This window comes from Columba livia, chromosome 5 (assembly GCF_036013475.1).
Source record: "Columba livia isolate bColLiv1 breed racing homer chromosome 5, bColLiv1.pat.W.v2, whole genome shotgun sequence".
In the NCBI taxonomy this organism is placed as follows: Eukaryota; Metazoa; Chordata; class Aves; order Columbiformes; family Columbidae; genus Columba; species Columba livia.
This window is the reverse complement of record NC_088606.1, coordinates 4,010,583-4,032,699: the sequence shown is the minus strand read 5'-3', so window position 1 is coordinate 4,032,699 and position 22,117 is coordinate 4,010,583. Positions and strand designations below refer to the sequence as shown.

Here is a 22,117-nt window from a genome sequence, read left to right as displayed (position 1 = left end):
TTTGCAAGTCTCTACGTCTTGTAAATCTGTACATTTTAGTCTGCTGACTTCTTTGGATATTTTTTGTAGGATTGTAGGACAATTCTGATTTGGAAGGGACATCAGGATCTGTAGTTGAACCTCTTACTCAAAGCAGGGCCAGCTCTGAGGTCAACCCATGTCTGGCTTGAGACCTTCAGGGGCTGAGACTGCACAGCCCCTCTGGGCAACCCCTTCTTTTATACTTTTTGCACTAAGTCAGGAGAGAATGGCGACCACCGGTATCTGCTCCTCCCTCCCGTGACTCATTACAATTGTCATTTAGTGCTTGTCACATCCTGTTTTGTCACATTTGAAGTCTTGCAATTCTGAATTCTTCTGCAGATATGATACCAGGACAGAAATGCAGAACTGGGTATGTGTCAATTCAGTTAACGCAGCGTAGTAGCGTATCACGTAATTAGGGTTGGAAGGGGCATCAGGAGGTTGTGCAGTCCAACTACCTGCTCAGAACAGGGTCAGCGGTGAATTTGGGGCAAGTTGCTCAGGGATTTGTCCTGTTGTGCCTTGAAAACCTAAGGACAGAGACTTCACTGCCTCTCTGGGCCCTTATTTCAGTGCTTGACTGAAAACCATGTAGTAGTACACTTGTAATGGTGCCCCTTGTTTTATTCAGAACATCAGCCAGCTTGCTTGCTCGACTCTTTTTAGGAATATTTTGTTTTAAAGGTAAATATCAAGGATGTAAGTGGGTTTCTAGGTTTGTAAAAAAAAAAAAAACAAAAAAATAAGTTTCTGTAGATGGAAATGTGATTATTCTCCTATCATTAGCTCATGCAAGACATTGACGATGTGTTTTATGTGTGTATGTGGTACAATACTGTTAAGGGAGAACTTCTAAACAAATTTGTAGCGGGTTTATGGGGCTGACACTCCACTTTGCTGCTTCAGTTGTCAAATTCGAGTGAAGTCCGAGTGCAAATTTTAGGTTTCCCCTCTCCCACAGTTATTTCATTTTAGGAGCAGTGTGCGAACGGCGGGACTGTGGGGATAGTTCTTCTAGTTCTGTTCCCTGTAGTATCTCAAACTCTGTGTGTCTGTGTGCCAGCAGAAACGTAATCGTGAGCTATTTCAAGAGTTTGTTTGTAGTTATAATGCGAGCTGGGTTGTACGTTCTTTGAGCGTGGGTTGGACCAGGTGATCTTGGAGTCCCTTCTAACCTCAATTATTGAGTGATTCAGCATCTCTACGTCTTTTCCCTTTATTTCTCTTAATGGCCGTTCTTTCTTTTCCCCAGTGCCACTTCTTCCAGCACAGAAGCACCTAAAGAGCCCATTTATTCTCTTAATTGGTTTCAGTGCATTTAGAAATGCGTTTCCTTGGCTAATGAAATCGGTGCTGCGGGATCCATTAGCAGCAGAACTGGGTACTGGTGGTGCCACATACACCGCACAGACGGAAGATTTGGGGCCGTTTCTTCCTCTCAGGCTTACTCTGCTGCCTGCTAGTGTGCTGTGCAAGTTCTTCTGGCATGTATGAGCATTTGTATGTATTTTTTCTTCAGGCTAGCAAGGCTGAGTCGGCTGCAGCCGCCCATCAGCTACAAGACAAAGAGAAGATGCTCGCTGCGATGAAGGAGGAGGCAGCCGTTGCGAAGGAGCAGTGCAAGCAGCTTACCCAGGTATGTATGGAGAGGTTGAGATGTATAGAGCTGTGCGAGAGGAGCAGGAGCTTGTAGGATGAGCAGCCAGCAAATGCTGGTTTACTGAGCTTAGTATAAATTGAAAAGTGGAATCTTTTTCTATTGGGAAAGCTTACTGTCACTGTTTGGTTTTATGATGCCATTAATGTATTTATGCAGAGTTATTTTCTAGTAGTTTTTCCACAGTTCATTTACTGAGACTTAAGCCGAGATGGTTTTTCCTTTCAAAAGACTACTTTAAAAACACTTCCTTCATGAGTATAATATGGTGTTGTGGATGCAAATATTAACTTTTTCTGCATCATACTTTTAATTTGGTAGCATTCACATGCTTGTGTGCTTCTAGGCACAACAATCATCAGTTTTCTTCAAGAAGGAAGGAACAAAGTGCTCTGATTGCTTTAGACTTAGAGGGATGCTGATACACCGCTGTCAAAAGTAGTTTATGAAACTTAAGGTTTTAATAAAGGTTTTGGAGGAAAACAGTTATGGTGGAAGAAATGATGAGGTGGATATGGAGTGAATTGGAGACTCTTCTAGGGGAGGATTTTTGTTTTGGCTGGTTTGGAAGCCTGGAGGCTTTAGGCTCAGGGACAGAAGTTGGGCACAAAAAAGTAGGAGAAAAGTTACCAGAGAACATGGGTTTTGGGAGCCTTGGCAGGTGAAATGGGAAGAAGGGAGCAGACACAGGTAGGTCTATATTTGCAGGTGGGATCAAGAGGTTTGGGAGAGTCAGTATGGAACTGGGGGGAAAAAGACTTGTGTTTGTGGGGAAAAAAAGAGACTCTGGCTCAGGATTGCAGGATGAGAGGGGAGAGGTATCTGCTGGTGAAGAGCAGAGGGAGTGTATGAAGGTGCTGATGTGATTGGGGGAAAAAACATCTGCAAAGTGGTGCTTGTGGAGACAAGGTGGGAGCTGCAGAGAAATAGGGGCCATAGGGGGTTTTTTCCATTCTGGATTGGGAAGGGAAGGGAGAAGGAGGAATAAATGGGTGTTCCTGAAAGCTGGGAGAAAATGGGTAAAAGCAAAGTTGGTGCAGTGCTAAAGTATCAGGATAAACAAGAGAACAAGCTCTTATCTTGTAATTAACATGTTTTGCTGAAAATGCTGCCAAAAGCTATGGAGGGACTTTGGAGTGCAGAGATGTTCCTTCAGGGACATTGATCACACACAGAATCCCAGAATGTCAGGGATTGGAAGGGACCTGGAAAGCTCATCCAGTGCAATCCCCCCATGGAGCAGGAACACCCAGATGAGGTTACACAGGAAGGTGTCCAGGCGGGTTGGAATGTCTGCACAGGAGGAGACTCCACAACCCCCCTGGGCAGCCTGGGCCAGGCTCTGCCACTCTCACTGAGAAGAAGTTTCTTCTCAAATTTAAGTGGAACCTCCTGTGCTCCAGTTTGTACCCATTACCCCTTGTCCTATCATTGGTTGTCACCAGAAGAGCCTGGCTCCATCCTCCTGACACTCACCCTTTCCATATTGATCCCCATGAATGAGTCACCCCTCAGTCTCCTCTTCCCCAAGCTAAAGAGACCCAGCTCCCTCAGCCTTGAATGATAACTGGAGAGGATTAATGAGAGCAAGAGGTGCCTGATGAAGGTATTTGGCAAAACACAAGCTAGGTGCGCGTTAATCATCCTGGGATCTCCGGCATGGCCTCGGCTGGGTTAGAGAGGGCTGCATGTGAGTGGGGGAGCTGACAGAGGTGTAGAAACAAACCAGAACACATCCTGATGCCCTTATTTTTGTTGCATCTTAGCAGATGCAAATGTAACTTGGAGAAGGCTTTGTCACAAGCTGTTTACACCGTATTTGCAGAAGTGGCTTAAAACTTTTGGTGTGACAGGTTCCTAAAGGCCTGTGTGAACGTGGGCTTGAACTTGTCACTGCTCTGAAGAGATGGAGGGTATTCATGCTAATAATTTAGAACACTTAAATTATATGTCAAAGCTCCCTGGTACTGTAAGGAGCTGTGTAGCTGGAGACACCTGAAGCTTGGATGGTACAAATACCTTGTTCTGCGATGGGAGCTTGCTGAAAGCTGCACTTAGTATATTTGCTTACTACAGCAAGCACATTTATATTGCAGAGGAGCAGCTCCATGTATTTCTCAGGCGTCTGGCTTGAATTACTAGCTAATAAATGATTAATCTAAATAGCAATGTGTATTTTCATTTGAAAGCTATAATGTGGTATCATGCTGGTGGCATTCAGGGCTTCCCTGGCTGTTGCTGGGTACTAATAACCCATCTTCTCTGGCAAAACCATTGGCTTTGCAAGCTGTTACAAAGCAGTTATTTGCTCTGATATGCCCTGTAGTTTTGCCACAGTTCTTCACCTGCGTTCTTCCCTTTTGCTAAACTTGGGATGAAAATGTAAGCCCTGCCCTGTGTGGAATCTGTGGCTTGAGTTGTTAGGACTCTGTGTAATTTGGCCAAACTCTACAGCAATGAGACTCCAGCTCTTCGGAGACAACACAAGATCAGTGTTTAAATTGGAAACCCTTTTTTTTTTTTAAAGAAAAAATGTGAAATTATCCCCATTTCCCTCAACTGCTCCTCATAAGACTTGTGCTCCAGGCCCCTCGCCAGCCTCGTCACCCTCCTCTGCCTCTCTGCAGTACCACAGGTTTGCGTTAAAGAAATGGAAAGATAAGTCAAGGTTTTCTACAATTATAAATACACTATTGCAAACATCAATGGTGTGTGGAATTTTATAATCCTGAAGTAAAATCAGTGTTTGTGCCAAGTGCTTTCTATGGGATTCTAAAGAATGCGGCTGTATAGTATAAGTATTGTGGCAATAGCCAACAGAATGGATCTAAAAACTTGTAAATAAGCCATCAGTTTGTTTTTGACCGTGATTAGCTTCATAGGGTCATGGGATGATTCAATCCTAAATCTTCATATAGATGCTGGAAGTCTGGTCAGGTCAAATGCTGTAATTTCTCCGAGCGAAGATTGAAGCTGACTTTGGTTTGATGCACACTTGCTATAACTTTAGTTATTTCTAGAAAAGACCAGTAGTTGACTTCTTTCCCTTTTCCCTTTTGCTTCTCACCCAAGGAGCTGGTTGCAGAAAAGGAGAGGAACGGTTTGCTCACGGCGAAAATGCGGGAGCGCATCAACGCGCTGGAAAAGGAGCACGGCACTTTCCAGAGTAAAATACACGTCAGCTACCAAGAATCTCAGCAGATGAAGATGAAGGTAAAGGCTTCACCAGAATGGTTTGAGTTGGGGTTTGTGCACAAGCAGCTCAACGCTAAGAAATCATTGCTTTAGCCAGAGTGCAGCGTTAGTTGTTTGCTCACACAGAAATGGGCTTTGCTGGTTGCTCTGAGCCTGGGTGGGATGGGAAACTCTGGCTGTTTCCTGGCTTGAAGGAAGGACAAGGTGTTTTCACAGGCGATTCTGCTCTAGTCTGTCAAAGACTTGTGCTACACAGCCTGTATCTGATCCTAATTACTTTTCCTTTGTGGTATTCTGCTGAAATGTCATCCAATTAAAGCGTAAAATCTAATTGAAATAGCTTCGTAGAGCTACTAATGCTAATGATCATTTACCAGCTGATAAATCTCACTTTTAAAAATTACAGTGCAGAGTGACAACATAATGTAATATGCAAAAAATATCATTGTCTTGGAGAGTGCTTTGCTGAAAATATTTGAAGGGCAGACACTTGCATTAAGACCCTTGTTTTTTTTCTCCCCAAGATGTGATGTAGTGTTGTAACCGCAGAAGAGGTTCTTCATCAGTATAAAAAGTTTCACTTAAAGTTTGCTAAGGAAAATGACCCGTTTTATACCAACTTGAGTGGTGCTTAGATTTGGCATTCTAGTATTTTTCCTATATAAATGTCATGGCATCAAGCCCAGCATGTGAACTTACCAGGTTTAATGCTGTATCTTCTGCCTTGGCACTTTGGAGAGTAGCATCCCTGTAGTTTTGGAGGAGAACTGCGTTCTCCAAAGTGGAGATAATTTCCTTTGAACCTCTAACAAGAGGGTCTCAGATCACAGAATCCCAGAATGTCAGGGATCGGAAGGGACCTGGAAAGCCCATCCAGTGCAATCCCCCCATGGAGCAGGAACACCCAGATGAGGTTACACAGGAAGGTGTCCAGGCGGGTTGGAATGTCTGCACAGAAGGAGACTCCACAACCTCCCTGGGCAGCCTGGGCCAGGCTCTGCCACCCTCACTGGGAAGAAGTTTCTTCTCATATTTAAGTGGAACCTCCTGTGTTCCAGTTTGAACCCATTGCCCCTTGTCCTATCATTGGTTGTCACCGAGAAGAGCCTGGCTCCATCCTCCTGACACTCATCCTTTATATATTGATAACCATGAATAAGGAAACCCCTCAGTCTCCTCCAGCTCCAGAGCCCCAGCTCCCTCAGCCTTTCCTCACACGGGAGATGCTCCACTCCCTTCAGCATCTTGGTGGCTGCGCTGGACCCTCTCCAGCAGTTCCCTGTCCTGCTGGAACTGAGGGGCCACAACTGGACACAATATTCCAGGTGTGGTCTCCCCAGGGCAGAGCAGAGGGGCAGGAGAACCTCTCTGACCTACTGACCACCCCCTTCTAACCCACCCCAGGTACCATTGGCCTTCCTGGCCACAAGGGCCCAGTGCTGGCTCATGGTCACCCTGCTGTCCCCAGGACCCCCAGGTCCCTTTCCCCTACACTGCTCTCTATGATGACTCTCAGATGCTGGTGTCGCAGGCGAAGCTGGAGAAAGGATGTGCAGAAGAACCTGTGCGCTGGTTCTGCTCCCTCTGCTGATGTGCTGTAGCACTGCAGAGAAGCCAAAACATCTGTCAAAGCTGAAACGGGGCTTGTGGCCCTGCCTCTGTTGGGATTTCAGCATTAGAAACAAAAAGGGGAGGGAAAAAAAACTCCCCAGATGCACCAAGACCAGCTTGTGCCGTGTATTGGTGACTGCCCTGCTGTGGTTGTTACGCGAACATTTGTTTGGATTTTTTTATATACAAAACTCCTCCTTGGCGAGTCAGTCCTTTGAGGAAACGGGGTCTTGGAAATAGGGGCAGACAGATGTCCAAAGTGGCACTGGTAGAGGAAGAAAGCATTACAGCTCTATGATTTTGTTTGCATTATTCCGAAGCAACCTTGGGTTAGCAAGGCTTCTTTCTGCCTCAGTTTGGACCCATGTTAAAAATGCAATCAAAGCGTATTATTGCATTAAATGCAATCAGAGCATTTTATTGCATCCAATGCAATCAGACCATATCAAGCATCTATTTCATAATCTCAAATTCAGACTATTAGTTGAGGACTAACCTTTTGCAGTTTACACTCTCTAATCTGTGTATTGTTAGTTATTTTATACTTCCTCTGCTTTGTTTAAAGGCTTTGTAAACTTCTAATGTTAATCCACAGTGCATTTAATTTATTTCCTGTTGGAAGCGTAATCTAATAATACCCAGTTATTGACAGGTATCTAAATTATTCAGCTGAGCAATCAGCATCCTAAGTACTACTTAAGTACTAAGTACTATCCTTGTGTACTATTTAAAAACAAAAGATTGCCTTGATACACAGATTGATATGCTGGTATAAAAGGAAACAGATGCTTTTATTCAGGCAAGAGGGTCTAAGTTGCATAGTATAATTTAAGACTGGGTATGTGAGGAAGGAGGTAAAGCTGCCCCTCTCCAAAAAAATCAACTTAAGTTTCATTTATTTAAGCTAATGTTATACCTACTGCTTTTTGGGGGTGTGTGGGTGGATTTTTGTGTGTGTTTTCTTTTGGTATTGCTTCTTAGTTTAATCTTTTTTTGAATTGTTCTTTTTCCCCATCAGTTCCAGCAACTCCGTGAGCAGATGGAGGCAGAAATAAGCCACCTGAAGCAGGAAAACGGGATCCTGAGAGATGCTGTCAGTACTTCCACCAACCAAATGGAGAGCAAGTATGTCAGAAGCTCCTCGGAGCTCTGTGTGTTTCCAGCCTTCCCTGAAGAGCTGTTCCGGCTCCTGCTCCTGTTTCCGTCTCCCTGTCTGTCTCTGAATTTGTGGCTCAACTAGAAACATGGTTATTTTGGGTGGGGGACGTAGCTATTTGTATTTTGCATTGAGCCAAGGTTTTCAAAACATATTATTATCTCTTATCAATTTGATACCTGAGCTTTTAGAGTGCGGGCGCTGAGGCTTTAACAGAAGGAAGCGCAGAAGTGAGCAGCCACGGTTGGTGGTTTTTGGCAGGGTACGCGTCCATTCCCCTGCGGTTTTAGGAGAGGTGCTGATGCTGGGAGGACAACAGCTCCAAAGTTATAAATTACTCTTCCAATAAGAAAAACAATCAATACCCTGCAGTTAACGGTACCACTGGAGTGGCACTTGGATTTATCTGCCTGCTGAGTAGGCTGATATAACGAGTGCTCAGAGAAGGGCTCTGATACCCTGATTTTAGGTGTCCTAATGAAGCATCGTTCTCTTGGATGGTTATCTTGAATAATCCTTAATTCAGGCCAGCTTAGAAAGCATTTTATTTTTATCTTATTTGCTTAAAAGGAGGAGCCTTTTAGAATTCTTCCCTTAAGCTATACAAATGCATCTTCTCTCCCTAAGGAGAGAGTGCACCTGGTACCTTCATAAGCGAATAGATAAGTCAAGGCCAGGAGGCAACACATAGTCTGAAGAGATGTGAGCAGTCAGTTCAGGAGGAACAGTCTTTGGGTAGGTCTGAGATCAATAATCCGTTATGGAAAGAGGAATATGAATTTCTGTGCAAGACCTTTGCTTTTGCTGAGCCTCTTTAGTTTATACAACCCTGTCCAAATTAAGCCTGTCAGCTTGCAAATGTTTTAAAGCAGCTGATGCTTGAGGCTTATTGCTGACCTTTTGTTTCTGACTCGATGGGGTGTAGCTGCTTTGCTGATGGCCAAGAGTACCTGACCCTCATCCTCTTCCTAGAATGGAGCAGTGGCGGGGGGGGGGGGGGGGAGAAAACCAAAAACCAACAACAAGCCAATGCAAAACAGCCAGTACAACCCTCTGGCTGCAAATATAGGACTTAGTGTTAATATTTGAGTAGCTGTTGTTTCAGCCTATGCTTCTTGGGAAAAAAAAACAAACAAATAAAAACCCAAGCTGTGTAAATGTGTATTTTTAGGCAGTCGGCTGAACTGAACAAGCTGCGCCAGGATTACGCCAGGTTGGTGAACGAGCTGGGAGAGAAGAGCAGCAAGTTGCAGCAGGAGGAGCTGCAGAAGAAGAACGCGGAGCAGGCGGTTGCTCAGCTCAAGGTGATTTGGGTTTTCTCTGCCTGTCCAGTCGTGCGTGAGAGTCACTTCAGCCGTGTCCCTGGCCACTAAGTCCCTCTGACTTCTTCAGATGTGCAAGTATCTATTTTCAGATAGGCTGAGCCAGCCTATGGGCTTATTTAATGGTTTTGTTCGGTACTTGGGGTTTTGAGTGATTGCAAACCAGTCTATGAAGTGACACTTACTCTTCCAGGTAAATATGTTTATAGCTCAACTGGTGATGTTGAACTTTGTTTACTATGAACTTACAGTTCCAGCAAGATCTGATATTGGCGTAATTCATCCAGATGGCATTGTCCTTGTTTGATTATTTTTTGTTTTAAATGATGTATGTATCTTTACGTTTTTAAATAGACCTATTTTTTTGAAGAATCCGGCTTCCGGATGCATCTCTTTCCTTTTCTTTGGAATAAAAGGTCTTCTGTATTAATACTTTTGTTTTTTTCCAGAAGAAACATGGTGTTTTCAGGTGAGAACACCAATGCAGATCTCATTACTTTTTCATATTTGCAATTAAGTCTTAGGTACCAGAAGTTCTCCCAGTCTCTAGCCCTTGCAGGTTGGTGTCTGGAGTTGAGACGTGTTCTCATTACTAGATGTAGATTTTTTGTGATGCTTGGTTAGTCTGGCTTCTAGTGTTAATTCTGAACTTGCAGGGCAAAGATGCTACACTTCCATATTACAGAAACCATCCTGTTAAGAGCCCATGACAAAATCTAGTTCACAATTTGCCTTTCAAATTAATAAGCTAAACCACTCTAGGAGGCGGATTACAGGGCTCTCTGTCTCTCTGATGTGCCTTAATGGAAGCAAGAAACAACTTTACTTCATTGCCTTACGTTTTGGTGATAGCACTGAAGAGATGCACTGTGAATGTTTCAAAAATAAAGATTAGACATCTTTTCACTGACTCTCTCATACTGTAAAGGTCCAGCAGCAGGAAGCAGAGAGAAGATGGGAAGAAATCCAGGCTTATCTCAGGAAAAGAACAGCAGAACACGAAGCAGCGCAGCAAGGCACGTATTACAACGTTCCCAAATAATGCTTAGTGCAGTGAGTTGGCTGTTGCTATTTGTGTTTTGTTTTGTTTTTTCAAAAAAAAGAAGCGTTATCAAATAAACGGCTTAAACAAAGCTCAGGTGAAGTCATTATGGCTTCAGCACCCTGGGGAAATAATATGTTGTGATACCAGTTAGTCTGAATGCTGATGAGAGAGCTGAACCTCGCTTGCTGGAATGAGGCTTCTAATCAACCTCCCTGTTTACAGTAAAAGTTATTTCCCCAAAAGTGAAATATTTACTTCTGAATTAAAACCCTGACATTTCTGCTACAGATGTGCAGAATAAGCTTGTGGCCAAAGACAATGAAATCCAGAGCTTGCACAGTAAACTTACTGATACAATGGTGTCAAAACAGCAGCTGGAGCAGAGGATGCTGCAGTTAATGGAGGCTGAACAAAAGAGAGCTTCTGCGGAGGACTCCATGCAAATGCAGGTGCAGGTACTATTGCTCAAGTATCTTAAAAATTTGGGTTTTTTCCTCCTACTTGGTGCCAACATAAACACAGTAATATCCCTGAAATGCTGCTTTTGTGAAGGTTTCCTGCTGAAAAAAGGATGAGGAAACTGTGTGCCAATCTGTCATCTGGCAACTGAAATTCTGTGTCCAGTTCTGGGCTCCCCAGTTTAAGAAGGACAAGGAATTACTGGAGAGAGTCCATGGGAGGGACACAAAGATGCTGAGGGGTCTGGAGCATCTTTGTGATGAGGAGACGCTGGGAGAGCTGGGGCTGTTCAGCTGGAGAAGAGAAGCTGAGAGGGATCTGATCAATGGGATCAATATCTCAGGGTGGGTGTCAGAGGATGGACCAGACTCTGTTCAGTGGTGCCCAACGCCAGGGTGAGGGGCAACGGGCACAGACTGAAACACAGGAGGGTCCATGTGAACATGAGGAGAAACTTGTTTGCTGGGAGGTGCCAGAGCCTGGCCCAGGCTGCCCAGAGCGGGTGTGGAGTCTCCTTCTCTGAGACATTCAAACCCCCTGGACCCACCTGTGTGATCTGCTCTGTGACCCTGCGGGAGCAGGGGGGTTGGACTGGGGGATCTCCAGAGGTCCCTTCAACCCCAACCACTCTGTGATTTTGTAATTTATGAAGCGAGACCTTGTGTGTGATGCTGTGAGGAGATCTGAGGCCACCTCAGACCTGTAAAGTGCTTTGGGTGAGTCAGGAAAATGTGCTGATGGAGGCAATGTCCCAAGCTGTGGATTGATCCTGTGGTCTGGGGAGCACCCTGCAAGAGCAGCCACGTACCTTTGTTGGTGTGAGCTCTTCTGGAGTGATCTCCTGGCGTGCAGTGGTGACAGGCAGTGTGGACACAGCTCTTGAGGGTGTCAGGGAAACCAAATGGCGTAGAGTGTGGCAGGGAGTATTTGTCTCTTGATACAGAACAGGTTCTTGTGCTTCTACTCAAACTGGTTGATCTTAGTGGGGAGACAAATAGCATCTTTGAAAAGTGTCTGACATGTAAATGCTAAACTGTTCTTACTAACGTAATCATGGCTAAGAGCTAATCCTAGCACAAGTCGACTAGCTGCACATCTCAGCTTGCTTTTCTTTCTGTCCTCTCTTACAAGGAGCTGATAGAGCAGAATGATGCTTTGAATGCTCAGCTTCAGAAGTTTCATTCGCAAATGGCAGCCCAGGTACAGCATCTTCTCAGACTTTCTTTTGTAGCCTTGAATTGTGAACTTTCATTACAAATCAGTTGTGGGGTGTTTGTTTTTTTGGTAGCTGGATATGAGATGTAATGCTGAAAGCAAAGACTTGTAAGAATCCTCTTTTCTAATGTTTCTCCAACTGGTTTGAAGTTTAAACTTCTGCTGTCTGTTTGGGGAAAAAAATCCACTTATTTTCTTCTGTAGTGGCTTTCATTTGTAACCAAAGGGTAGCATACATTTTGAATGTTTGTTTTCTGTAGCCTTGCATGTGTCCAGTTCTGTCTTGTGGTTCTTTGGCCTTTTTGCAGTCCTGTGAACTGTCTGATCCTGCTTTTCCCTTGGGTTGAGAAACTGTCTTACGGTAGCTCTCATATAAAGCTGTTTGCTCATTGCAGTGGTGATTGCTGTGCAGAGTGAAAACTCAAAAAATAAAACCACCAAAATAAACCCACTGAAAACACACTGAACCTGCACAATACTTTTCTCCATTCGTTCAGTTTCTGAAATTTCAGTTTGACTAGTTTGTTTGAGAAATTATTTCTGTTGTAAACATAATGTAAAACCTCAGTCACTGAAGTTGCTTCTGTGTACAACTGGGTCACAGAAATCAGCTCAGACAGGCCGTCCCTTCTGTGGGTACAAATGGAGGCTGTTGGGTCCTGCTTTTTATCATGATGTAGTTCAACATCAGGTCAAAAATGTATCGCCTGGCTTTATTTCAACAGTTTGGTGCTTTAACCCTTTAGGTGGGAAGAGTCGTGAAGAAAGCGACGCTCTGGATTTACAGCATCTTCATGACCTGCTCCTCTTACCCCAGTTCTTTAAAAGGGCTTTGAAAAGAAATCCCCAGGGAAATGTCCCTTATTTTGCTCTGGGTTACACAAGGAGGCTGATAGAAGGAGGCGTCTGCTTTCCTTGCTGGCCATGAAAACCCAGGGTCATTTTTGCACCATGGCCAGTGGGTGTGAAAATAGCACTTTGGGGAAGCGAGGATGGACTGGAGACCGCTTGGGACATGGGGGTTGATGAAGCTGTTTAAGGACACCCTCTGGGACTGGAACTATTCCTTTTTTGTCCTCTCTGATGCTGTTCCCTGTGCTCTCATCTGGATAAGGCACTATAGGAGTTGCCGTTGGGTCCAATGGGCCCAAGCTCTGCAAGATCCTGGGTTTTGAGGGAGGGTAAGGCTGGGTAAGGAGAGAGACCCGTGTATGTGAAGCACAAATGAGTAGGGATGTTCTGCCACAGCTGATACCCAACTGGATGTGAAATAGTCTGCAGATGTCCCTGGATGCCTTGATAACCAGTGTGGTGGGTCTTTCCTGCCCCATGGTGGGTGACCACGTAGGAACAGGCTTTTTCCAGGGTGCAAAAATGCCTCTTGCTGGTGTTATGCTGCTGTTTCTGTTACTAACACAAGTCCTGATGCACTGTGCAAGGGTTTGGTGGTTGTTTTTTTGTTTTCATTTGAGTGGTTGGTCAGAGAATGTCCTGTAAAGCACTTAATCCTTGGGAGACAAGTGCTGGTGATCCTCGTGGCTTGTTTGAATCTGGTAAAGAGCAAATCAGATGGTTTATTTTTCCCTTAGTACAAAGCAGAAGGGATACGGGTATGTGCTGGTATTCCTCCAATGTTCCTTAGCCAGGAAATAGTTGGAATTGTCCTGTGCCAGTTTAAAATAACTATACAAATCTTACAAATGCTATTCCTGGCTCACTGTAGATGAGCATTCTTTGATTTGCTTTACTTTCAGCTGTTTCTTTTTGTTCTTTTTCCTTCTGCAGACCTCGGCTTCGGTCCTGGCAGAAGAACTACACAAAGTGTGAGCATTTGTTTCCTCTGTTTGGGAGCTGTTACCGGCTTTTAACTCGTGCCGCCTTTCCTCCATGCACGTGTTTCGCATACGGGAGGGATCGGTGAAGGAAACGTTGCCATACCTGCTTTTAACTTTTCACTGAGATTGACTTAGGAGCTGGGAAACGGCTTCCTGTGGATTTCCCTTCCTTGTCTGGACTTAGGTTTGGAGTCTGTACGTGTCTCTATGTGCGACACGGAAGGAGCGACTTTCTTGTTACAGCTGCCTATGTGCAGGAATCAGCGCAGGAATGTGCATGACCATGAAGAACTGTTAATATTTGGGCTTATATGATGGTGCCAGGAGGTTTCTCCCTTTGGGAGTTGGGGTGATAGTTGCGTTTCAGAGTTAGGGAATGTCTCAAATTTTTTGGCAAGCAAACAGCATTTAAAATGGATGGGAAAGCTTTGGGACTCGAAGTGTGCTGTCAGCAGGATTTAGAGCAGGAGCTGGACTGGAGGGCCAGTGTGTGTTTTGTGTTTAGCCTGATGCTTCATGTGCCGCTTGCATCCAAGACCTTTTAGTACGACTGAAATGTCATCATTTCTCATTTACGCAGGATTGCGGAAAAGGACAAACAGATAAAGCAGATGGAGGACTCATTAAGCAATGAACATGCCAACTTAACCAGCAAGGAAGAAGAGCTCAAGGTATAATAGAAACTTGTGTAAATGCAGCTGGTACACGGAGAGGCTCCCTGGCTGCATGTACAAAATGAAGCTGCTGCTTTTGGGTCTAGAAGCAGCTTTTTCAGCTACAAGTCTGCTGATCTTTTTGCCCTTCTAGGCCAGGGCAATGCTTTGCTGGGAAACTGTTGATAGGAAACCTTGGTGTTTTTCCTTGCTGTTACCTTTAGAGTCCTTCAAAAAGTAACCTGAAATACTTTGCACTGGAGAGCAAACTTAATGGAAATACTGTCTCTGTGCAAGACGCAAATGTATTTATTTTTTTCCTTCCTTCAGGTCTTGCAGAATATGAACCTGTCCCTGAAATCAGAAGTACAGAAGTTACAGGCTCTGACAAATGAACAGGTGACATAATTGTTTCATGAAATATTTAATTTTATTCCTTTCCCACTATCTATTCTGTCATAAACGCAAATGCAGATCCATTGGCTTTAAGTGAGCTTAAGCACATTAAAGATGTGAAATGCTGTCCCTCGGTTACTGCTATGCGGCCTGTTCATTACAGAGGTGGAAATAAAGTGTCTAATTAGAGATAATTCTAGTTGTCAAATGAATCTCTGAGATTGTCCATTTGTGTAACTGCATGCTTGCCTGGTATATATTGCTTTTTGCAAAGTGCATGAAGACAAGCTTACCCCTTCTACACTTGTTGGTGAGTCATGTGCTGAGAAGCCAAATGACTTGTTGTAGCTTTCTAATATTGTGGAATGAAAGGTTGATTGAATCATGTGATGTCTCCTAAGTCTGTGTTAATCCTCTTTATATCTAGGCTGCTGCCGCACATGAGCTGGAAAGGATACAGAAAAGGTAAATAGCTCTGGGATTTGATAAACAACGTTTGTCAGTCTTTTTTGTTGTTTTGAAACGATGCTTTTTGTAAGACTTGGATGGGGAAATGTATTTAACTGTTCTGCTCTGTCTCAGCATTCACATCAAAGATGACAAAATAAGAACTCTTGAGGATCAGCTTCGAGAAGAACTTGCTCAGATTTCAACCACAAAAGACGAATTCAAGGTAAGATACAAAATAGCTATTCTTGTGCTTGTTTACACTAAGTTTTTGAGATTTGGGAGGTTGTGGAGCGGTTCACACAACTGAATGTTCATTTGTAAAATAGAACCTACTTCTGGGTGGTGAGATCAATCACAGTATTCTGTTTGCAAGGGAAGAGCAATGTGGGATGTCACAGCAGTGGCAACAGACTGTGCAGCAGAGCAAGAGGTGGGGGTAACACAAGTTAAGCGCGGTGTCTGCACTTGTGAAGAGCGAGGTCTTTGAGATCTGGAAGAAGAGGTAGTTCAGTAAAAGCTATTGTGATTCTTGCCTGCTTTTCACCTTCTAATACCACTCCCAAGGCCTTGGAGTGAGCCTTTTCTTGGGTTATCTTGCTGTCAGGTCTCTTTGTCTTTTTTTTCCTGTCAAAGTAGATGTAAAAATGTTTATTTTTCTCCTGCCAGCTTCCCAATTGTTTCTCATAAGGCTGCAGTTAAATTGCCAGAGCCTTCTGTGCTGAGGTCTGGGGTCTGCACAGCACAGCTGCCCCTTGTTTCTAGGCAGTGTATGCAGAGAGCAGTTTAACTCCTCCTTACCCTCTGCCACTTCAGGCTTTTTATTGTGTACTTTAGCAGTTAGGAATAGACCTGCTTCCTGAGAGGGGAATTTACTCCATCTTTTTAACTCCTTTAAAGTCCATGTTGGGTGCTGCTGTTCTTCTGTTGTTCCTGGTGAAAATCTGAATCTCAGAATGTTAGAGGCAGCGTGGTTTGGAGGGGCAGCCATGCCTTGTGGGGTCTCTTGGAGCCCTTTGAAGGTGTCAGCAAGCACGTAGTAAACTTGACTCACATGTTAAAGCAGCATTGCCAAGAAAGACCTGGGAGTTCTGGTTGACAACAGGTTGACCATGACCCAGCAATGTGCCCTTGTGGCTAAGAAGGCCGAGGGTACCTGGGGTGCATTAGGAAAAGTCGGACCAGCAGGTCAAGGGAGGTTGTCCTGCCCCTCTGCTCTGGTGAGGCCACATCTGGAGTTGTGTGTCCAGTTCTGGGCTTCCCTGTTTAAGAAGGACAAGGAATTACTGGGGAGAGTCCATGGGAGGGACACAAAGATGCTGAGGGGTCTGGAGCATCTTTGTGATGAGGAGACACTGAGAGAGCTGGGGCTGTTCAGCTGGAGAAGAGAAGCTGAGAGGGATCTGATCAATGTGATCAATATCTCAGGGTGGGTGTCAGAGGATGGACCAGACTCTGTTCAGTGGTGCCCAACGCCAGGGTGAGGGGCAACGGGCACAGACTGAAACACAGGAGGCTCCATCTGAACATGAGGAGAAACTTGTTTGCTGGGAGGTGCCAGAGCCTGGCCCAGGCTGCCCAGAGTGGGTGTGGAGTCTCCTTCTCTGAGACATTCCAACCCCCTGGACCCACCTGTGTGATCTGCTCTGTGACCCTGCGGGAGCAGGGGGGTTGGACTGGGGGATCTGTAGAGGTCCCTTCAACCCCAACCACTCTGTGATTTTTGTAATTTATGAAGCGAGACCTTGTGTGTGATGCTGTGAGGAGATCTGGGGCCACCTCAGACCTGGGAAGTGCTTTGGGCAAGTCAGGAAAATGTGCTGATGGAGGCAATGTCCCAAGCTGTGGATTGATCCTGTGGTCTGGGGAGCACCCTGCAAGAGCAGCCACGTACCTTTGTTGGTGTGAGCTCTTCTGGAGTGATCTCCTGGCGTGCAGTGGTGACAGGCAGTGTGGACACAGCTCTTGAGGGTGTCAGGGAAACCAAATGGCGTAGAGTGTGGCAGGGAGTATTTGTCTCTTGATACAGAACAGGTTGTTGTGCTTCTACTCAAACTGGTTGATCTTAGTGGGGAGACAAATAGCATCTTTGAAAAGTGTCTGACATGTAAATGCTGAACTGTTCTTGTAAATGCTAAACTGTTGACACGACCCTGTGTGATCTGCTCTGGTGGCCCTGCATTAGCAGGTGGGTTGGACTGGATGATCTCCAGAGGTCCCTTCAACCCCAACCACTCAGTGAGATTCTGTAAAGTGGCACTTTTAAAGGGAATTTGATGAGAGTCCCTTGCAAGGCTCTGTAGTTCCTCTAAGCTGTCAGAGAATGAGAGAAGTTTGCTCAGTTGATAGAACAGGAAACGAAGTCCAATGTAAGTTGATTTTTGTAATAAAGCTGTTGACTGATTCTTCAGTGAGGTGGGTGCATAAACAGTCTGAGAAGTGCATTGAGGTTGAGGTTTGACTAAGTCTGTGACTCCCAAGCTAGTGACATTCTCAGGGCTTTCAGCATGGGGGAATGTTTTAAAATGGCAGGTGAAATGGTGGAAATGAATCCCAGGAGGGAATAAATCTGAACTTCCTTAGAGTGATGGTTTCTGCAGTAACTGTTAGCTGGGAAAACAACTGAAATCAGCTGTGCTGAGTAATGCAGGAATCAGCAAGGGCAATTCTAGCAGTTCTTGGGAGGTGAACAGGGAACTGAACACATATTGTCATCATCATGATACTGTGGAAATCCACAGAATACTCTCAGCATGAATCTCGTGTCCCCTTCTAGGCTTTCCTTCCTCCTGTCTTTGATCTCAAACATAAGCCAGACCAGCTCTGTACCAAATGTTTCCACCTGAGGAAGTGCTCCTTTTTTTCCCATGCACACAAAAGAAAAAAGCCAGCTTCAATCCAGAGCAATTATTTTAATATTCACCACTGCTCTGCCTTCCTGCTTGTATTGTCTTTGTAAGGCTTTGGGTCTGAAGCACAGATCACATGTCCTGCTTCTTACTTTTGTAAAACACCTACCAGGTCTTCAAAGACACTTTGTAAACCAAAAAGCAGTAATCGAGGAGGATTTTAAAATATGTATGAGGAATCCAGACAGCATAAAGAGGGAAATATCCAGAGAGCATAAAGGCAGCTGAAGAGAACTGGAGAGGTGATCCTGCACCATGTGCTTTTTAAGAAGCGGTGACCAAATCTTGACATGATGTTGATGCTGCTTTAGGAAGAAAATGCAGCTTCTCTTGCCTCTCACACTTGTTACTGTCTGATCCTCCTCCAGGGAATAAGGATGGTAACAGCTGAATGGGGACATACAGACAAAAGTATTAATACAGAATTTAAGAAAGAAGGGGAAAGACTCTTTGTAGTCTTGTAGCTTCCAAAGAGCTCACTGGAACGACTTCTGTGCTATTTAGTTACCTCATGGCCGAAATGAAAATGCTGTAGTTGGAGTTTGCGGTTCTGAACTGATATAATGTTTAAATTTCCTTCCAGGTTCTCAAGGAGCAGAACACAGCTCTGCAGGCAGAAGTTCAGAAGCTGCAGTCTCTCCTGTCTGAGCAGGTATAGCTGGTGGTTGCTGAGGTTGTTTCAAATAGCTTCTGTTCTTCTAAACTTGAGTGTTTTTTTCTTCAGCTGCTCGCAGGCTGAGCTGGTTGGTGTCAAAACCTTTTGCTTTTTAGGTGTTTTCCATGGAGGGTTTAATAAAGGCAGTTGTGTCTGTCCTTTAGACCTAGTCAGGAGTGTCCAGACAAAATGTGGATTTTCTTCCCTTGAAGAACGCTGGCTTAACACAAGCAAGAACTTAAAACTGGGAGAGATTGCAGAAGTATCAGCAATTTTCTGGAATAAATCCCATGAACAACCAACCTTTCTAGGGGAGGGGGCTCTTACTGGGCTGTGGGGAGAACAAAGTGAGATCTTGTTTTCTTCCATCCTGGAATGAATGTAATAACCAAAGAACAGACTTAGGGAGTGGGAAGGCTATTTGCATCGTGATGTCTTTTGTCCCTCCTCTATTGTTGCCCGTGGCACAGCCGCTGCAGCCTGTCTGATGCTGCAGGTTCAAAGCTGTTGAGTTGCTCGGCCCCATCTCCTCCGCGAGTGTTGCTTGGGAGAGGGAGCTCTCTTGAACACCCCCGGCGTCGTGCCATTGTGGAATGAGAAAACTTCCTGAAATGCTGGAAAAAAGACTTGCAGGACAGGAAACTTATTTCCTTTGCTGTACTGGTGTCTGCTCATCAACATCTCCCTGTCTGGAGCGGATTCCTTTCTTCTGGTGGAGAGCCAGATTTGCAGCCTTATTCCCCTGGGTCTGGCTGATTTAGTGTCCTGTCTGAAAAAGTGGGGCTGATATTGCTTGGTAGCTGGTGTATGTGGTCTCTCACAATGTGGTGGTGTTGAGAAATCATAAATGCTCCAAGTGAGCCTCAAGTGGAGCTTGTGGTTTCAATAAATGCTCAAAAGAGTCCCATTTTTCAGATAGTGAGCTGGCTGGTATATGGATTATATGCTGCATGGTGCTTGGCGTGTTTGACAGTCCATAGGATCACTGGGATCCTGTGTCCTACAGCATCTGGTCACCAGAACTCCTGTAGTCCACCAGTATAAAATCATAGAGGCATTTGGGCTGGATCTGTACCTCCCCTAAAAGAGTGATGTCTTTCCAGCATCAACATTAGACACACATGCCATGAGGACATTCTGCCCCTATTTTATTTTCCTTTCTGGCTAGTGTTCTGGTTAAGTTGATGCTCTTCAGTTATTTGCTTAAAAAATCCTAAACCATTATTGATCCAACTAATGATCACCCTATTGTGTTTTTTATAGGCGAACAAAGACGTGTTAGAGCAGATGGAAAGAAGGTAAGAAACTTTCTAATTTTGAATCAGAAGCTAAAATATCCAGGTTTTATGGTGAGCATGGTTATTGTTGATAACTAAACTCCCTTCAAAGGTTAACTCTTTTTCCTAATACTCTTGATTTCTCAGTGTGAGAGAGAGAGATGATAAAATCAAGACAGTTGAAGAGCTGCTTGAGGCAGGACTCATACAGGTGGCTAATAAAGAGGAGGAGCTGAAGGTAAAATATCTCATTATTCTTTATGGCAAAGTAGCAATTAAGTATCCTTGTGCAAAGTGTATGTTTGAGTGCTCATAGTGCAGTTTGAGATCGTTCCCTTTGAATAGGAAAAGAATCTCGCGAAGACAAGGTTAAAACCTTTTTGGTAAGATAGACTAAGCACGAGCATTGATGGTGTACAGTAAGTGCTTAGAGCAGATTTTACTAGGATTTTTACTGCCTGTCTTTTGGAATAAAGTGAGTACATCTCCAGAGCTGGATGTTTGGCCTAATCTGCAACAAATCAGTCTTTAGGAAAGGGTGTTTTGTAAAAACTTGGCAGTATGGGGCTCTTGCATCTCTTTGTGTACTTGGTAATCAGGAGGACTGAGTGGATCATAACTAGTAACACTTCTGGGGTGATGCCAAAGCTCCTTCCTGTTGTGCTTGTAAAGAAGCTAACGATGAGTGATCTGGAAAGGCAATACAAATATCCCTCTCTGTTTTCAGCTGGAGTTTGCTGGAAACTCTGTCCTGGGTGTAGCCAAGACCATGCTCACTTTCTTAATGTCCCTAAATTCCAGGTGCATCGCTGAGACCCCTGTGCTGGGGTGGGGTTGCGCACTGTGAAACTGTCCCATTGCTAAACAGCCAAAGATGTGAGCACATTGCCTTGATGTTTCCCTGGATTCCAGCTTCCTGTATATAGGTTGAAGTCCACTCCACATTGTCTCTAATGAATAATGAGTCCATTGAATACTTTGGCTCCAACTGCTGCAGGGAGGGGGTATCTTTCAGACTTTCAAATTCTTTCACTTGTTCTAAACAAAATGACATTTTCATCAAGCTTAACACTTTTTCCCCAACAAATGAGTCTTTCATTATCTGTGTGTTTGCTTTCAAAGGCACTGCGAACGGAGAATTCATCCTTGAGAAAAGAACTTCAAAGCCTGCAAATTCAGCAATCGGAGCAGGTAGTACTTTTCATCTAAAACTTTTATTACACCTAAGCTAAATCTAAAAGAATCTTGCTGTAGTTGCAAAAGTCAAGGGAAAAAGGTGAAGATGTCTTTTGAAGCCTGTTGGCAAAGCATCCTGTTTTCTTCCAACATCGGTTTCGAAGCTGATAATTCTGTTGAATAAATCCTTTGCAGAAGTGTCAGAAATGTGGCAGACGTAAAGGTTCCAATCAGTTCTGGGTTGATTTGAGTTTGCCACATACCAAAATGGCTGTGGGTTGCTTTTTTCCAGCAAGCGTGGCTGGTAGGCAGCTCATTCTGCATCAGCTTCATTCTTTTTTAATTCCCACTTGGGCAGGTGTGACTTAGCCCCCTTCTGTTTGTCTCTGTTCAGTGGCGCTGTCACAGCATTATTGTTTTTGGTATGTGCTCAGTGCCTTTCCTTGACATCCAGCTCTGCTTGGACAGCTCAGGACACCACTTAGTTTCTAGGAAATCATTTATGGGAGACGAGCAGCACAGTATCTGTGCAGACATGGGCGGTAGTGCCAATAGGTAAAGGTTTAGCTGATCAGACGCTGGTCCTGAACCTCAGCCTCTCCTGGTAAAGATGGTGTGGGTTTGCTTTTGCTTTCCTGGAACTTGCAGCACACCTGGTATTATCAGGTTGCCAGGAACTCGAGACCAACAGCAGCTTTCTCAGGAGCAGCCAGATGGATAAAAACTTCAGGGTCTCGCATAGTTTCCCCAGTGCCAAAGAGCTCAAGCTCTCTACTCCTTACCCCTCGACACTTGCAGATTGTTTTTCTCTTCTGTTTTCCTAAGTTGAAGCTCTGTTTTGAACAGGTTTCCTTCCAATCACTGGTGGAAGAACTCCAGAAAGTGTAAGTTACTGCACGGTTTAATTTCTGATCCTTACTTCTGTCTGTCTGTATTCCATGATTACAAGTATTTTGCTGGAATTATTTGCTTTTAACTGGGTGAGGGGGAATGTGTGTGCCAGGAAGCTTTGTTGCTTTGGAAACACATCAAGTCAGATCAATACCTTTTAGAAAATCCAGTTGCTTCTCTGGTAAGCAATTAAT

General features: G+C 44.4%; 1 protein-coding gene across 28 annotated transcripts in view; it reads left to right on the top strand.

Moving 5' to 3' along the window:
• Positions 1–22,117, top strand: part of KTN1 (kinectin 1) — an 84,020-nt gene that overhangs the window by 33,924 nt on the left and 27,979 nt on the right. For 21 of the 28 annotated variants that reach the window (XM_065063139.1, XM_065063133.1, XM_065063140.1 and 18 more), the window contains exons 6-22: positions 1,544–1,660; positions 4,754–4,894; positions 7,506–7,612; positions 8,815–8,947; positions 9,894–9,981; positions 10,299–10,465; positions 11,601–11,669; positions 13,470–13,507; positions 14,100–14,190; positions 14,503–14,571; positions 14,996–15,033; positions 15,151–15,241; positions 18,508–18,576; positions 19,843–19,877; positions 20,004–20,094; positions 20,979–21,047; positions 21,879–21,916. In XM_065063139.1, coding sequence (XP_064919211.1) covers positions 1,544–1,660; positions 4,754–4,894; positions 7,506–7,612; positions 8,815–8,947; positions 9,894–9,981; positions 10,299–10,465; positions 11,601–11,669; positions 13,470–13,507; positions 14,100–14,190; positions 14,503–14,571; positions 14,996–15,033; positions 15,151–15,241; positions 18,508–18,576; positions 19,843–19,877; positions 20,004–20,094; positions 20,979–21,047; positions 21,879–21,916 — 1,451 coding nt within the window. The remainder of the gene's footprint in view (positions 1–1,543; positions 1,661–4,753; positions 4,895–7,505; positions 7,613–8,814; positions 8,948–9,893; positions 9,982–10,298; positions 10,466–11,600; positions 11,670–13,469; positions 13,508–14,099; positions 14,191–14,502; positions 14,572–14,995; positions 15,034–15,150; positions 15,242–18,507; positions 18,577–19,842; positions 19,878–20,003; positions 20,095–20,978; positions 21,048–21,878; positions 21,917–22,117) is intronic. The other 7 variants (XM_065063136.1, XM_065063126.1, XM_065063137.1 and 4 more) reach the window with 1 other exon arrangement.